Below are 18,627 nucleotides of genomic sequence, written 5' to 3'. Positions count from 1 at the left end.
AATGATGATGATAATAATAACAATAATAATAGTGTCGTCATGCCATCCAAGGTAACGATATGCTCAGATAATGTTTCTCTGAGGTGTTTAGTACAATGACCTCCGTTTGGTCTGAATTCAGAAGTAGCAAAGTCATCCAGGCCTTTATGTCTTTTCGAAAATTCTGAAGTTCGTCTGTCTGATTAGTTTCATCTGGCGTAAGATCGTAAGATCTCTGTACCGTTCATACTACACGACGTGCTTTCTGGTCATCACGAGGCTTTCAGTCGCTGATTACACTACGTGACTCATTTGTGACGGGGGTTCACACACTGCACGATCCTTCACCGGGAGAAATGTCTCCAAAGTACATTTTGTCAGGGAAAAACACATGCGAGTGCAAGTGACACGGAATTGTTTGTCACTTTCAACGATGGACGTCAGAAAGACACTGTGGTGTTCAATATATCGCAGAATACTCCGTTTGAGCAGACACTCTCTGTGTTGTGTTGACTGAGAGAAACAACTTGACGTGTTATGTGGCCCGAGGTTACACTCATTCTCTGTACTCATACTCGTCTATCAGTAAAAACGCAAATCACAACAGGAACAAGCCCTGCAGATGGTCTGCACGATGATTTGTTCGGAAACACAGAAAATGAAAAGGCAGAGAATATGTGTGAAGGATGAGTGTTGTTGTGCTACGGTTCCCCCCCCTGGGTTTTGCGGTCACTCACATCACAGCTCACACTACAGGAGTTGGGTTCACTGACACGTCCAGGGGCCTATTCCAGAAAGCAGGTTTTGCTAAAACTCTGAGTCTTTTAACCCTGAAAAGAGGGAAACTCTGGGTTTTCCGTTCCAGAAAGCGAGTGAACTTAAACTGTAGGTCAGTTACCATGGTAACTGCCGCTGTGAACCTAACCTGCTCGCTGGCAGGTTTAACTCCTCCCTTTGCCTGAACCTGATCTAGCTGTCAAAAAATGACCTGTCCTTTCCTCGCCAACCCCATCTATAAGGAAGCAGAATTAATTCAGTAGCCTAACGTCAGAGAGGATGCTCAGAACCCGATGCTTTCATTCCCCGAAGACTACTTAGTAGAACTTCACCGTTTCTCTCACAATCCATCACATATCTGAACAATGTTCTCCGACCTTATTTCAAGCATTATAATATCGCGGACATGCTCCGACCAGAGCAAAGTATTTGCATTGCCCGGGAGTTTTCTGTACAACAAGTTAAAATAGCCACTGATGTTTTCTTTGTTTAACACGTGGAATCTGATTAAAACCATATGCCTTACCTATCTGCACTATATTCTTATGATTTATTTTCAGCTGCAGCCATGTGCAGCCACAGGCAGTAATTGTCTCCCACGCCAACTGTCTCTCCTCATCAGCTGTAGCTGTGATGCTCCACTTTCTCAGAATGATCTTATTTTCTCCATAAGCACAAAGTCGTACCTCCAACTCTAACAGCGTGACGTAGGAGGACCTTGTTTTTGCCTCGGGTTGCCAGGGTGACTCGTAGTATCGGAGCTCCATTGATGATGGCTTTTTTATATTCAGCGGAATAGAATCTGAGTTTCCAAGTCATCACTGACATATCAGGTACACTCCTTACATTTACCATTATCGGGATAATTATAGTGGATAATTATCCCAGTAGTTATAGGAAACAGCAGTGTTAACAGAGACAAATGAGCAGTGGATAAACACAAGATGCACCAGCAACCGGAAGTGACACAATGCGTTAACGCCTGACGTGCAGCGGGTTATGTTTTTTTGGGACTACTTTGTTTGGAGAGAACATATCTTAACAAAACAATATTTAAAAAACTGACTGATTTATTGTTTGATCTGTTGTGTGTACCTCTGTGTGCTCAACCTATGGAATCCCTGACATTGGGATAAACACAGTGTCTCCACAAAGGCACTTTTTGTGATCCTGTGGCAGACCGCTGCGATGTCAGTCGTTTGTTCGTGAGCTGCCGTTTTGAATCCTGAAGTTTCACATTTTGACCAGCGCCATGATGTTGGTTTTTTGCTACTGGATGTAGCATTGGAGGTGTGTCAGACTGAAAGTTTGTCCACTGTGCGACCACCTACACCTGACGGACCGGCTGTCAATCATGCTGCATCCACGCTCCGGTGCTTTACTGTCTTGAAAGTTACAAAATTGTCGGACATTGTCCTTTTTCCATCAAGCTACTGGATAATTTTAGGGGGAAGATTATGATGCTGTTAGGCAAGTGCACAAGGCTTTAACTCCCTCCTCATTTCGCTGTACGTGACATTTAAATTATATTGGGGTATATATCATCAGCCGTAGACATGACCCGCGGTGAAAAGAGGCGTCGGCTGCAAAAAGCAGTCAGGAAAAGTAAGTACAACAAGGCTGAACATGCAGTTAGACCAGGCCAAGAACTTACAACTGTGACCCTTTTTTGGTCATATGGTTGAATGCCCTTATTGTAAGTCGCTTTGGACAAAAGCATCTGCTGAATGAATGTAATGTAATGTAACACTGGAGAGATCAACACCAGACCAGATGCAGTGTTCAGATAGTATGTGGTTTTGGAGGGGGGGGAAGAAGCGCAGCAAAGGGGCCGGGGTTGGAGTCGAACCACGGCCGCTGCAGGAGAACTCGAGCCTCCACACAATGGCCACCGGTGCTACTAAGTGAGCTAACCGACGCCCCTTGCTACATCAATACTTCTATAATAAACCATTAAAAAAAAAAGAAAATTCATATCATGTGACCATTCATGTACAATGGGCATGCGCTTGCCCGTGTACACAGGAAGCAGATTGTCTACTTTACAGTTGGTTGCTTACTTACAGAAAATACCACGAAGGAGGAACGACAAAAATGAAAAGAAAGACGAGGGGAAGGGAATGTTAGTAGTGTGGCTTTAGACTGAGAAGCTGTTAAGTGTCGGTGATGGGCCTTAGTTTGTTGAACAGGGAGGAGAAGAGATGATGGATCGTGCGAGCCCCGCTGACCTCAGAGGAGGCTGCAAGCTGTGGCTGACTGGTCACGTCCCTGTCTCTAACAGCAGAGTGAGCAGCTGATGTTGGGAGGTGTGGGCAGCTGTCTCTCAGGCTGACCTCTGACCCTGAACCCCCTATGTTCTGTCGCCATGCGAGAGCAAAGAGACAAAGGAGCCAGATGGAGATGGGGGTTGTTCTTTTGGTTTCTTGGAAGGTCCCACGAGTCAGTTGGTTTTTTGGAAATGACCATGGCAACTCAACTTCACTGCTTTTGTTAGGCGAAGCTGAGTTTCACGTTTTGAATTATTTCTTTATTTTAACAGGTATGAGCACGATTAGTCAGCTAAATGACGAAATGTCAGCAGTCAGCACTAGAACTGCTCGTTGTTATATTCTATTAGTGTACAGTGCCAGTTAACTGATGGATTTAAGATGTGTGTGGCTGCCACTAGCCGGGGGCTGCCTGCTCGTCTTGGCAACGACTTCAGCAAATGTGGCATCTTACCGATGTTGTGCTGAATGTTCTGACGGGCGACCAACAGAGTGTGAGATAGAGAAGGGGAGAGAAAGCTGCACATTACTCTTCCAGGAAGCAACAGTGTAAAAATCTTCAGGGTTTTAGGGTTAGGTATCACAAAGTTTAAGGACATGGACTTTAAATGACTTCTGCTTGGCACTATATGTAAAATACCAAACAAAAAAACCGAACAAAAACAAGTTTCTTTTGTGAAAATTAATTTGACTTTTCAGGGGGGCCGGGGGCTCTCGTTGGAGGGGCGGGGCGCACCCCAATTCAATGGTAGGGGAAACACTGCGTGGCAAGAAGGACCAAATTGACCGTTTCCTAAAATAGTGCAATACCTGTGAACTAGGGCTGAACGATTTTGGGAATCTGACCCGTGTAATCGCGTCCCTTGCGATTAGAAAATCGTGTTTTATCATATCTCGATATTATCGCAAATGCGGTCTTTAAAATGACCACATACGTCGTAATAAGCTGCTTGAAAAACAGCCTATCTGGTGTTTTTTGGGGTTGAGGACATTTTTCAGACATACACTGAAGTCCGGAGTTTTTCCTGAAATTTTAAGGAGTGGCTGTATATGAGATATCTAATGTCCGCAACTGTAGCTCCTGCCACAGTGTCCTGCCTCCTGCATGCTCAACCCAGACGCCGCAGAATGTTCTGGAAATTTGTCTGGACGCAATTTTGCATACATGTTCTGGAGTTCCTATCTGAAAAGAGCTAATGTTTAACTCACAGGCAGACAGACCAACTCTGTCACCACAGAACATCATGAACCAGAAACACAACCGGCAGAAGAAACAGACTTTTCTATGAGATGTGTGTGTGTGTGTGTGTGTGTGTGTGTGTGTGTGTGTGTGTGTGTGTGTGTGTGTGTGTGTGTGTGTGTGTGTGTGTGTGTGTGTGTGTGTGTGTGTGTGTGTGTGTGTGTGTGTGTGTGTGTGTGTGTGTGTGTGTGTTTGCTGACTGATTAATTGGACTTTGATCTCCCACTGATAGAGTTCCAACTCATCCCCTGACCTCTGTGTTTGTGATAAGACTGGCTACTGTAAGCATAGTGTGAGTGTAAACTAGTCCATGTCATATTCTTACTTAAACTCTTGCCAAATTTTATTTATTTGATTTACACAAGTACCAACACAAGAACTGCCCTTTGGAAGCCTTGAGTTTAGCATTTTGGCCACCGCGATCTTGTTTTTAAAAAAAACAGAAGTAACTATATTTGGAGGAGCGGGGGTGGAACTGACTGAGAGCTTGTCCACTGGACGGTGCTGGCAGTCCATCACACAGTATCCACGCCCCAATGCATACTGTCATATCGTCCATTAGGGGTAGGGGATCTGGCCAAAAGATCGTATTACCATCTTTTGAACCACAATCCCTGATCTGAATCACGATGTTATTACATTTATTAGCAGAAAACAAACAAAACCAAAACAAGTGAGCATCTTTTGTCAGAAAAAGACAAATAACAATAAAATCTATTTAAAAAATAACAGATCCGGTCTCTGACTGGGACCAGCAGAAGTAGATCGAACTTTCACTTTCACAAAATGTTTTGACAGATCGCTCATGTTACCACCTTTACTTGCAAAACATTTGTTACACTTGTGGCAACGAGCGTTGTCTCAATCGATTTTGGCAAGTACAACCATACTTTCGACCGGTTCAGTCTCTGCACCATCACCACATTGCTACAAGGAGCAGCCAGTCTGTCTGTGTGTCGCCCCCTGCAGCGGGCAGGCCGCGAACCACAGACACAGATCGCTCCTCAATATTGAGAATAATGAAGATTCATCATATACGTATGCGTTAATTTCTTCGTGAGAGCGCTGAATATCATAATATATAATAAAAAATGAATAACTGTTGGTTTCAATGATCGCACGCTCAGTTTTCTGTAACAAGAGTGTTGCAGGTGGATCTTGTCAACCTGCAAGGCAGAGGACATAAAAGTATATAACATCATCCACTTCTCACAACTTAGCAGACCAAATTTGAGGTTGATCTGGTGAACCTGCAAGGCAAAGGAAGTTACCTGCTTGCCAAAATATCACTTTCAAATAATAATGTCTGACTTCCTGTTGAGATTATGATATGGCTCCAACAGACATTTAGGTGTGTTTGGACATGATAAATGTGCGTGCCAGATTTCATCCATGTAGGTGAAACCTGAACGAGGGGCTCAAATTTAGCAAATTTGTACGTGGCGCTGTCGAGGCATCTTGCCACGCCCATGCTAGAGCCTAACTTGACATTTGTCACATACTGGGGACTTTTCATGCACGTTCAGGTAGTGAAAAGTGCGCAAGAGTATAATAATAACAAGAGAACGTCGTCGTATGCAGTTTTTCAAACTGCAAGCAGTGTAGAGCAGGCCCTCGCGTAGCACGTGTCGCAAGTCGGGATGTGTTGTGGATTTCACATCCCGTGTCCACGTACATGACGCATTCACTGCACCAGGTCAATCGGATGATGTTTGTCACATAAGTCATACTTACTGTTGTCAGTAGGTGGCGCTATGACCATGGCTCAATATTGACATGCAGATGTGTTGAGGGTGGGACTGTTATCAATCCTGAGAAATTTGGTAAAGATATGACCATGCGGAGTGGAGTTATTGTAGTCTGATATTTCATGGCGGCACAACAAAATTTGCCGCTTTTCATCACAATATAAGAACATAAGTGGATTTGTATATACATATAATTCAGTTCAATTTCATTTGTATAGCGCCAAATCACAACATACATCGTCTCAGGCTCTTTACATAGTGCGGTCGCGACCTCACAATATTACAGAGAAACACAACAGTTCCCACAATAAGCAAGCAAATATATAACCAGAATGTTTTAAAACAGATTAAAGGAGAAGAAAGCTACTTTCAGGAGCAGAAAATTACAGTAGGTACAGGAAACTCCATTCATGTCAAAATGAAAGCTGGTGCATGATGGACAGATGGTTATGATCTAAATATTTTTGTAGTTATTTGAAACCTAAAACATTGGATCAAATTAAAATGACTGTAATGAAATTAATGAATGACCATCGTGTTTATCAAAGAGCTGAAATCACTAGTTAGTTCACTCTCTCTCTCTCTGTGTGTGTGTGTGTGTGTGTGTGTGTGTGTGTGTGTGTGATTTAGCTAAGGTCACATTCACTCTGGACCAGACAAAGGCCTCCTTCCTCCGCTGATAACAACATCAGGTTATGTAATAGGCCATTGGTGGTATGTCAAGGCGGATTAGAGACTCAGCAGCTATTTCTGAACCAGGGGCTTGGAATTGTTTATCCCAGCAGAGTGAAGTGTAAAAACGTGACAGGACAGGAGAAAAATAAAAATATGAGAGGAGACTCTAGGGAATCTAATGTGATTATAGCACTGCATTACATGTTGGGCTTTCAGGAAATTTCGAATGACAGTGTGTGCTGCATGTGATATATCACATATCTCTATATGGGATAGCTCTGACAGATTTGCATATAGCCACTTAATATAATAACAGTTTATAGTTTTATTTACCTGGTGTCTCTTACAAGTTTATTGTGACATGACATGTTTGTTTTTGTTGCTAATGTGCTCATACATCAGGTGACAGTGAGTCATGATCGGGCTCCACAACTCTTCTCTTCTCTCCTCTCTCCTGAATAACAAAGACGGGATTGACAGCATGACAGAGTGATGACATCATCACAGTAGGGTCCTGTCTGTGACTGGCCAAAGGAAACACACACACACACACACACACAAACACAAACACACGTGGCCTTTTTCATTAGGTCTTGGCGATATGAAGAAAATCACAGTTATCACGGTATACGGTAATTCATCATCATTATTATTAGTATTATTAGGGCCCAAGCGCCGACCAGCAGGAGGCTGGCGAAGGCCCTCTTGTTATTATGGTTTGGTCAAATAAAGGCGTTCTAATTATAACTGTTTGAATTCTCCAAGTGAAGTGGGTTTGTTATTCATTCCATTTTAAGGCTGCATAATAAACCAATTTTTCCAAGATTAGTGCAAATGCGGGGAATGTCCAAAGTGAAATAGTTGGCGGATCTTGTTCTGTAGTTACTGGTTTTAACAGAAATGAGTGATGTAAGATAATCTGGCAGTTGTAACTGTAAAGCTTTATTTACAACACATATAACATGATGTGAATATTTCTTCTTGATTCTAGTGATGTCCAACCAACACTGTGATAGAGAGAACAATGTTGGGTGCAGAATTTGTAACTAGGTCTAAACCTAAGGGCGCTGTGTAAACGGGATTTAACTGATTCAGAGTTGTTTGTGAAGCGTGACAGTTAAGAATATCTCCATAATCCAGAAAAGACAGGAATGTTGATTGTACAATTGTTTTGCGACTTGATGTGGAGAGACAACCTTCAATACTATATAGAAAACCAATTTTGATTTTTAAATTCTGAACCAGATTATGAATGTGGGGTTTGAATAAAAGTTTGCTATCAAGCCAGATTCCTAAGTATTTGTAATATTCAACTAATTAAATATTAATGCCACTTAATGTTTTAATTGGTAGGTAGTTTAGGTCTGTGGTGGATGAGGAGAAAACCATGAACTTTGTTTTTTCAGTATTTACAAGGGCTGACTGGAAAGTATTATAGCGCCACCTAGTGGTCCACATGTGTTAATTCTTGGTATGTGAGGTGTATTGCGCATTGTAAATTACTCTGGACATTTGAAGTCGTTGAAGTTAGTGAAAGATATGAATCCCAAAAAACAATTTTTCTGGGTGCAAAAGGCCACGCCCATTTTGACTAATCAGTATACCATTGTAGGCGTGGCCTCAGAAAAAAAGAGCCCTCAATGAGATATAAACTTTTCGTATTTGTAGCGCCCCTTAGAGGCCAATCTTCGCCAAATTTGCTGGCGAACCTAAGTGTCATGCCAAACAAGATTCTAAAGTTTTGCGTTGATAGCATTTCATTTTGCTGAGATATGCTGAAGTTGGTGTTTTGGCAACAAAACACGCGCCATCAACGAATATAAACGATTAAATCCGAAATAGAAGTAGAAGTAGAAGAGTATGAATATGTCCCAGAAGAGAAACAGATCATCATGTAAGTTACCATTGCATACGAATAATTTACATCTAATGGCACACGGTGGTAATACACACTGCAACATACTGATGGAGCCGCTGTTTTCTTTGTAGTCCATCTTCAGAAATTTGTAGTTTCACCACAGCAGACGCACGTCAGTAACATCCGCCGCTGCATGATGACGTAGTATAGTGAAAGTCGAGTCGGATTCTCTGAGCATTGCTGTCGGCTCTTCCTAAGTCATGAGCCCTCCTTTACACCTTTCCTTGACCTCATGACGTTTTCCACTGAGGTCAAGGAATAGTACATAGGAATAGTAGATAGGAAGGACAATTCTACCACACCCCCAGACCGAGTCTGGCAGAGCAAATTAAATCACCTACTAAAATTCATCTGAGTCCCAGGCTACTGTAAATGGTCTGCTAGAATTTAAAACTGTGTTTGAACAGAGTTGCTCTGCACAGAGTGAGTTTATCACAACTGTGGATAAGATACACAAGCAAACACAGATGCCCACTTTTCCATTCTTATAGTTTGTTGCATCACATTAAAGATCTGGTTTGGAAACCATCTGGGGTTTGACTGCAATCTAAATATGGCATCAGTGGTTTGCTGCAACTGGAAACTGGTTTGTTGCTGTTCACATGCCCCTGCTAAGACTCACTAACACTAAACCACACATTCGCATTCATGTAACTCTATCATTAAGGCAGACACTGACTTTCTCATTTAGTTTTGCATATGAAAAGGCTTTTACTTACCTAAAGTCTCATGACGTCACACACAAACTGTCCATATGTGCTGCATATATCTGCATTTTGTGACGTTTCCAATCAGGATAGTTGTCCTCCAGTCCAATAAACTGAAGAGTAAACGGTGATGTTTCAGAATGCGTGATATGTCCTAAATACCATGATCTGCTGTGATATTGATCGTGAATGTGTCCCGTTTATGCTCTACTCATTCTCATGCATTTATTAATGTGTGCTTGTCTGTGTGCATTTTTTTTTACATGGCATTTTTTTTTTGTTTCTCTGCTCTGTGTGTTTCTGCATGTGGCTCGTCCGTAGCTTTGTACCAATGGCTCGAAGCGGACCGCCAAGGCAGGGATCCAGATACTGCAGCAGCAGGTAAACTCTCCTTCACTACGGTGCCACACTCACACTGTCTGCATTAGAGCCTGACCGATATATCGGTTTGCCGATAATATCAGTCGATATTAGCCTTTCACAAACATATCGGTATCGGCGGATATGTTTAGAGCTCGACCAATATATTGGTCGGGCTCTAAAATATGTGCATTTCTGTTTACATTTTACATAAAATAAATTACGTAGTTTTTTTCAATTGAACTTCTATATATTTGGTTGTATTTGTGTTTTTTGTTACTTACAGCTATTATAAATATAATTTATGGTTAAACTAATATATATCAAGCCTCGATTACATATCTTTGTCATAAAGGTTTGATAACATCATCATAGGAATCATTGACATATATATCAGCCGATGTATCGGTATCAGAAATCTTGTACTCCCCAATATGGATATCAGCATCAGCCCCCAAAAAGCCGTATCGGTCGGGCTCTAGTCTGCAAGCACGCTTGCTTTTACCGATACTCCTTCCACTTCAGCCTTGCCCCAGTATGGATTTACGTGTCATGATGATGTACAACCTTTACCACATCCTATGATCCTACTTTGTGGCTCAGAGGGTCTTGAGGTCATTCACAAACTGGGAAAATACATTGTTACAAAGCTCGTGGATAAGTAGTCAGGTGGGATGTGGCGTCTGGTCAGGACACGGGAGGCAGGAATGTCCTTGATGGTTTTTTTTTGCGAACTCAAATGTAGATAAACAGATGCACAGGCCCCGGCACTCTTGTACAACTGCACAAAACGGTCCAGAATACGTCACATTCGCGTTGAATTTTCAGCGCTGCCGGAAACCGGAAATGGAATCAGCAGTGCGCCACCATGCAGTGTCCCCTGTCGGTTGCCCAGCTGGTTGCCGTTTGCAACTTTACCACCAGATGCCGCCAGAAAATTACAAAAATTACACACTGGAGCTTTAAGTTTGGTATTTCCTGTTTTGTTTTGTGATGCATTTCCTGTGTCTGTTTTTCTGTTACTTTCTGTTTCTTGTGTTTCCCTGTGATTGTCTGCACCTGTATAGTCTTTGTGCCTCCCTTTGTTCTCACTGGATGTAATGTGTCAGTTCTGCACTTCGTTCCCTGGTGTTTTGTGTCTTTTTGGGATTTTCTGAGGTTCTCCAAAAAAGGCTAGAAGTCAGTTTTTTGTTGCCGTTATTAAAGACTCTTTTTTCCCCCCTAACCTGCATTTGGGTCCTGCTCAACCAAACCCTGACTGGTTCATCTGCACACTTTAGGAAAGCTGCAGATCTGCTCCCTGGAAAGTATGGACATGTGTGGGGATCGGTGGTGAGATTAAATCGCTCACAGAATCATTACAGAGCTGCAGATTTGACCCCGGAGACTTGGTCTTCTTTAGGGAGAAGGTTTGGGCCTTTGAGTCAGCAGGTTTTCAGCCTGCGGATGTTCCCTTGAGCATTTTCAGAGCCATGGTGTAAAAACATGTTCGAGGACTGTGCAGAAATATTTACTGAATTTGAAGTTTATTGAATTTGAATCACTTACTCTACCCTGAACAGATTTATCACCTGTTTCTTTGTCTTCTCGTCTCTCCAGGTGAAAACGTTGAGCAAAATCCCCTAAAGAGGACGTTCAAGTCCAAAGTTCTGGCGCGCTACCCTGACAATGTGGAGTGCAACCCCTTTGACCAGGATGCTGTCAACATGGTAGGTGGCCGTCGTAGTGAATAAGGATTATATGATTTAAGGGGGTAGATAGAAAAATGTAAAAGAAAATACCATAACAACCTTTATTCCTAACAACAAAGTATAAGTACAATAGTACAAGTGGTAGAAGTCAAATAGAAGTAACAATCATTAGTTAACAACAAGAAAACAGTTAAAACTTGGAAAAATTAAAAAAAAAATTTCTGCAGTGTTTCCCATTAATTACCTAGACTGTGGTAACCGCCAGTTTCATAATGATTCCAACATTTTTGACACAACATAGAAGACGGCTTTAATGTTTTGTGCCGTCTCCTCAGTATAGAGCTGCGTACAGCGCTCTTCCCCCCTGGTGGCTTATGGGTCAACATTTCACCCTGAACATCCGTGGTCGGCTCCCAGCTGACGGCCTTTGTCACATGTTGTTCCAAAAATGCTTGAACGTTTACAATGTGTCAAATAGGAAAAAAAAATATTTGAGAGACATGGGGAAAACCTTCCAAGGGGATTCAAATGAAAGAATGGCCTTCGTCCATCACAGTGTCACACCCTGGAGAGTGAGATGACATTCAGAGAATAATAAACTGCAAAATGATTAAGCTAACAACAGCAAATATTGAAAAGAAAGAGGGAGACCTCAGCTTGTACTTTAGATTACTTCTTTTTATTTTTACTGATTGTCCTTTCATTTCACAACACAACTCTTGAGAATAATGACATTTTCATTGTGGTGCCAAACACACGATCAAAAGTCGCCGCCTGTATTTCCACCTGTCCTGGTGTCAGTGCTGCTGAATAATTCACCTGTTAGTCTCACCTTACCCATCATGCAGCAGTGCTACCACTGAAACCTGACCCTCACTTGCCCTCTGGAGACATTATGTATAATTTCCCTCCCTTCGTCCTCCGTCATACCTTCACCACCTACTCATCACATCAGCCTCTCCTACTCTGTGGACATTAAAGTACATAATGCTTTCCCTTGTCCTGAACCCTAACCTTAACCTTCACAGTTAAATCCCTGACCCCAACCTTTACCTGGACCTAAACCTGATTGTAACCTGAAACTTAGAACCAGGTCTGGACCTCACACAGCCGTTTGGAGATGTCTCTGGTTGAGAGGACTCTGTCCTGTGGTGTAAAACTGCTTCTCATACTGTACAAACACACACACACACCATCACACTTTTGTCCACATAATGCTGGGCAATATGGCAAACATTTTATCAAATAAAAATGTTCATATTAGTCAATATCGATACATATCACATAATTATTTTATCAAGATAAAGACAGATTTTTCTAAAATGCTGCAGTAATCAGCCGTGGTTTTGATGATAAAAAAACGGTCGGGAAGTTCTAAATTAATATATCTGTATATCTGTATATTCAACATTTGTTATATTGCTATTTATGAAAATTATACTGCGATAAATATTCTTTTATTTCCCAGCCCTAGGTCCCCGATTATCTGTTCTGTAGTCTGAAATGTGTCCCCCAAGGGCCTAGTACAGAGAGACAGAGAGAGCGCAAATCAATTATACAAAATAAATAAAGTTTTTAAGTGTGATTTGAAGATAGAAAAGTCATTTTACAAACCCTGAGAAGATGGTCCCCAACCTCAGCTTGTTATTTTCAATTTACTGTCATCACACAAGATTTTTTTAAACACTTCATTATCTCTTCACAAGGTAAAAGTAACACTTTGTATTAGAGGGTGTGTGTGGATGTGGAAGCAGTTCTCTGTCCTCGTAAGTGGGGCATGTCTCAGAGGAAAATTACCACCCTAACAAAATGTCTTTAACTTGTTTGGAACAGTTGCAATCCACCATTTTACAGCCAAATTCAGGTGCTGAATTCGCATCCGAATAGCTTCAGAATCATTTGAAACCGGCTCAGGTGCCGAGGTCACAGGTCAAAAATAACCCTAACCCTATGTCCATGCTAATACATTTTAGTTTTAAAGGTGACATATTATGCTCATATTCAGGTTCATACTTTTAATTTAAGTGAACCACTTGAAAAGGTTTACATGCTCTAATGTTCAGAAAAGGCATCAGTGTTCTCATACTGCACATTCCTGCAGCTCCTCTTTTCACCCTCTGTCTAATAAATCTTTTTTTTTTTTTTACAGTTTGTGGGCTGGCAGGCTCCATAGATACCCAACTTTACGATTTTTGCATAATATGTCACCTTTAAATTACAAAACCTTTGATGCAGTTATGTTTCTCGTCCATACATCTCCACAGAAGAAGGGGAAACAAACCAGCGTTACTTATAAGTGCAAGACACTTACATAAAAATATATATATATATATATATATATATATATATATATATATATAAAATTAATTAATTATTAGTTTGTCAGGTTGAATTAATTTTTTCCTAAACCATAAAAAAATGAAACTGGTTAAAATGTTCGTTTGAGTATGAATTTATCGTTTCCAATATACATCTTAAAAATTCAATTTTTGGAGTTCAAGTATGTGCAAGTATGAACATTTCCAGCTGTGGTGTCTAACAGTGGTATTGGCCTATGAAAAGACAGGCTGGAGTACACACTGCTACTCGCCCCACTATCCCATAGACACTGAAGACATCGCACCAGTAATCACCAGGGATCCACATACAAAGACACGCCATCAGAATAATGTTAAAGATGATATAAAAACCTTGTGTTTATGCTCTGAAGAGGTGACTGACGGCTGCTCCCTGTCCCTGCAGCTGTGTTTGCCTAAAGGACTGTCATTCCGGACGCAGGCAGACCGACGGGATCCTCAGTTTCACTCCTTCATCATCACCAAGGAGGACGGTTCTCGAACTTATGGCTTCGTCCACACCTTCTACGAGGAGGTTACCAGTCCGCACATCTGCTCGACCATGCAGACCCTCTACCAGAGGCACACTGCAGAGCACGCCACCAAACCCTCTTCCTCCTCCCCCTCCTCTTCCTCCAGCATGGACTCTCTGGCCAGCAGTGTAGACGATGCCGACTCCCCCACCTCTTCATCTCGTGCTGCGGGAGGCTACGACTCATCGCGGGACTCCCTCTACGTGTCCAAAGCTTTATGTCTGATCACCCCCATGCCATTCATGTACGCCTGCCGCCACTTCCTGTCACAGCTGCACAGGGCTGTTACAGCAGCCGCTGCCCCCCCACTGCCACTGGAGAGCTACATTCACAACATCCTGTATGAGGTGCCACTGCCCGCCCCGGGTCGCACACTCAAGTTCCACGGTGTATACGAGCCCATCGTGTGCCAGAGGCCTGGCTCGGGGGAGCTGCCGCTGGCTGACTTCCCCTTGTCGGAGGCCTTCAGACTGCTGGGAGTGGAGAACCTGGTCCAGGTTTTCACCTGCACCCTGCTGGAGATGCAGATCCTCCTGTGTTCCCAGGGTAAGTCCACCTACACCTAGTTTTAGGGCTGCAACTAGCGATTATATTCATAATCTGTTGATTATTTTCTTGATTAATCGATGTTTCCCAAACTCCAGGATTATGTTTTGTTTTGTCCACACAACAAATATAATTAGTTTGCACACTAATACAATTCTACACACCCCTCTGTGGTGCACCTCTTCAAACTCAAAGAAGAGGCGACAGACACTGATTTGTTCGTGGATGATTTGAATTGAAGTCAGATGTTCTATATGTGAACATAGAGACTGAACAAGATGGGATGAAAGGAAATGAGAGCAGCTGTTTGGGTGAATCAGTATAACTCGGATGTGTTCTATTCTAATATTTTCCTTTCCTGGTGATTGTGTAGGATTTTGACTCTGGCCAACATAATAATATTTGATGAAACCGCCACTGAACTAAATATGAAAACCAACATACAGCCACTGGCCTTAATCTGTTTTAGGGAACAAGAGACACCCACCCACACACCCACACACACACACACACACACACACACACACTGCCTTGTGGAAACGTGATTTAAAAGAATCCATCAGGATTCTAAATCCTCTTGTTGTTCACCTCAACTTGACCTCAGTTCAATTTAGTTCCGTTCATTTGAACAGCCACATACTTGATTTAAGTCCCAGTGGCACATCAATAGTCTCATCAAATACAGGATGTACTTTATAAACCTCTCACTCCTAAACCCCTCTCCGTCTTCCCCATTCAAGTATGAAGAGTGAAATGAAATAGAAAATGAAATATGGCTTCAATCATCGCCGTAGCGTTATTCCAAGCTTTAATTGAGAAATGAAATTGTCTAATTTAAGAACACATTTACAATATATCTAATTTTAAAAAAAGATAAATGTGGTAATCTTCTGTTCTATCATTCTATGTTTTTCTTATCCGCTAATCCCATGTGTAGAACCAAACCAACAATGAACTTATCCTGCTAACAAATATAGTTTAGTAAGTATAGTGTCTGTATGTCCACAACCAAAGCAATCATAGTTAGCACCCCACACCAGATCCAGTTGTCCTTCATAACCAGCATTACATTCGGCGGTCACGACGTTCCCCTCTCCTCATCAGTCACCAACCCAACTCACCTTCGAAACCATAACTGAAGCCACAGAGTACTGAGAGTTTTAAGAAAGATCTTAAAACGTTTCTTTTCAGCAGAACATAAGACTTTCAATCCACCTCGCTGACTGCTGCTTATTTTGCTCACATTTTTATGATGTTAGCTTTTTATCTGACTTATACTGATGCTTGCACCTCGTAGCACTTTGAGATTTGTTTTCAATATGAAGCGCTTTTCAAATAAATCTTTAGATGTTATGTTATGTTATATTTGGCCCAATAAAAGCCAACAGCTGCTCTGTGGATTTACAGATAAACATCATAGTTTAAATAAACAATGAATGTTATTTATAAGCTTATATGTCAAATAAACAAAAAATGGTGTCAGGGGTTGTTTATATACTTTTATGAAGGACAGAGACAAATCACACACGTGATGTTAGTTAACCTGAAGCACCATGATAAATAATCTGGTTGATATTTCTTCCTCAAGAAGAACATGTCTGTTAATGCTATCTTTGTTAATCTGTTGATTATTTTCTCAATTAATCGCTTAGTTGTTTGGGCCATAGATAAAAAAAAAATTAATCGTGTTTCCCAAACCCTCAAGATGATGGTTTTTTTTTGTCCACACACAAAAGATATTCAGTTCACTGTAACAGAGGAGCAAAGAAACCAGAAAATATTCACATTTAAGAAGCTGAAATCAGAGAATTTTGACTTTTCTTTTTAATAAAAACTACTTGAACCGATTAATTGATTATCAAAAATAGTTAGCGATTAATTGAGTAGTCGATTACTAATCGGTTAATCGATTTACTGTTGCAGCTCTAATTCCCTCATAATTCTTTCTTTCTCTCAGACTACCAGCGGTTGATGACGGTGGCCGAGGGTATCACCACGCTGCTGTTTCCCTTTCAGTGGCAGCACGTCTATGTTCCCATCCTGCCTGCCTCGCTCCTCCACTTCCTGGACGCTCCAGTTCCATATTTAATGGGGCTGCAGTCAGAGGAGGGCACCGACTGCTCCAAACTGGAGCTTCCTCAGGAGGTACTGTATGCAGCCAACCTCTCAGTTGTTATTTATGTTTTTGGTAATTGAAAAAAGTTTTTAAAATGGTTTAAAAAAGTTTAAAATGTCCAGTGGCTCCCACTAATCCATATCGGTTTAGCTTTTAATCATAACTATTCGCTCATTTGCTTTCATTCGCATGGAAATATTAATATCATTGTCACATGGAAGAGCTTTACAAGTGGCCATGCTGTTTCCCCCTCCAATCAATCTTTATGCCAAGACTCTAGTAGTGTTCTTAACATGTAGACATACATCCAACATTAAGTCAGCCTGCATGGAAGCATCTGCATATAGAATATATATATTAGTTTAGCCACCATCCGTATAAATACTGTGACTGCTGTGATGATGTTAACTGTAGAGCAGAGTTTTCACATTTCCAATTTACTACAGTCTGTTTTTAACCTTATCACTTTATAGGGATCATTGTCTATTACTGAGTGATATTGTTGTAATATTGATGTTTCCCTGTTCTAGGCCAACTTGTGTTTCGTGGACATTGACAACCACTACATCGAACTTCCGGAGGACTTCCCCCAGTTCCCCAACAAGACGGAGTTCATCCAGGAGCTCAGCGAAGTACTGCTGAGCTTTGGCATTTCTGTCGACACGGGGCCCCCACCAAAAACCAACAGCAGCCCGGCCAGCGACCCCTCCACACCTAGCAGGGAGCAGCTGGAGGACGACGGGCGTAATGGCAACCTGGCAGGGGAGGAGCTGGATGTGCTGGAGCTGCTGCAGGGAAACCCCACCCTGGAGAGACTGCAAGTGCTGACCAAACGCACCGGGGTCACACTGTCCCGTCCAGATGTTCTGAGGGCTCACAGGACTGACGGACAAAGGGTGTGGACAGCAGTTGAGGTGGAGGGACTGAGGAATGCCAAGCTGAACGTCCAGCTGAGGGAGGTGTTTGCCAGCCGCTTCACCACCATGTTTGCTGACTATGATGCCTTTGTCATCCAGAGTGCGGTGAACCTGGAGTCCTGGCTCACCAGCAGGGAGCAGATGCACAACTTCGACAAGGTAATGAAAGTGTTTGATGATGAGGTTTCTGAGTCAGGTGTCTCAGTTGGTTCGGTTACATCTGTGTACATCTCTTATTGCAAAGAGAGGAACCATGGTCATCTGAATGAACGCACTTGATTTTTGCATTATTTGTGTTAAACTGAGAAACAGTCTCTGCTCACGTGACGGACAGGAAGAAAGAGGAGAGAGACAAGAAAGCAAACTGAGAATGAGAGTCTGTAACATACATTAGTGGGCATAGATTGAAAAAAAGAGTCAGTGCAGAGATGTTGAAATGGACTGTTGTATTAGACTGAATTAGTTTCAGCTCTATGGACCTAATAAAATGCCAGCTGAGTACAGAGAGCTATGCTGCTGTGTGATCAAACTAGAATAACACTCAGTAGTGTGCATACCTTGAAATTCAATCAAGCGTCACCAACTATAGCACTCAATTTATCAACCACTGAATATCCCTGATCATTACATCCATGATGCATTATTCCCTGGGAATTTTTTTTTAAATGTCAGAGTGAACGTAATTAAAAATTCCTGTATCCGCGCCTTTGTCCGGATCATCACCAATATTTAATTGGTTCTGTCTTGGCCCATGTCCCATCCTTCCATCAAGTTTCATGGCAATCCATTCAGTAGTTTTACGTAATCCTGCTGACAA

The 18,627-nt window shown here is 41.9% G+C and overlaps 1 protein-coding gene across 4 annotated transcripts in view; it reads left to right on the top strand.

Annotated features, from left to right (window-relative positions):
* The window catches only part of dennd5b (DENN/MADD domain containing 5B), a 48,115-nt gene that overhangs the window by 3,657 nt on the left and 25,831 nt on the right, over positions 1–18,627 (top strand). For all 4 annotated transcript variants that reach the window (XM_035646059.2, XM_035646072.2, XM_035646067.2 and 1 more), the window contains exons 2-6: positions 9,633–9,692; positions 11,271–11,380; positions 14,105–14,777; positions 16,735–16,922; positions 17,424–17,969. In XM_035646059.2, the coding sequence (XP_035501952.2) occupies positions 9,633–9,692; positions 11,271–11,380; positions 14,105–14,777; positions 16,735–16,922; positions 17,424–17,969 (1,577 nt within the window). The remainder of the gene's footprint in view (positions 1–9,632; positions 9,693–11,270; positions 11,381–14,104; positions 14,778–16,734; positions 16,923–17,423; positions 17,970–18,627) is intronic.

This window comes from Scophthalmus maximus, chromosome 12, assembly GCF_022379125.1.
Source record: "Scophthalmus maximus strain ysfricsl-2021 chromosome 12, ASM2237912v1, whole genome shotgun sequence".
Taxonomy (NCBI): domain Eukaryota; kingdom Metazoa; phylum Chordata; class Actinopteri; order Pleuronectiformes; family Scophthalmidae; genus Scophthalmus; species Scophthalmus maximus.
This window is presented reverse-complemented; position numbering and strand designations above follow the sequence as displayed.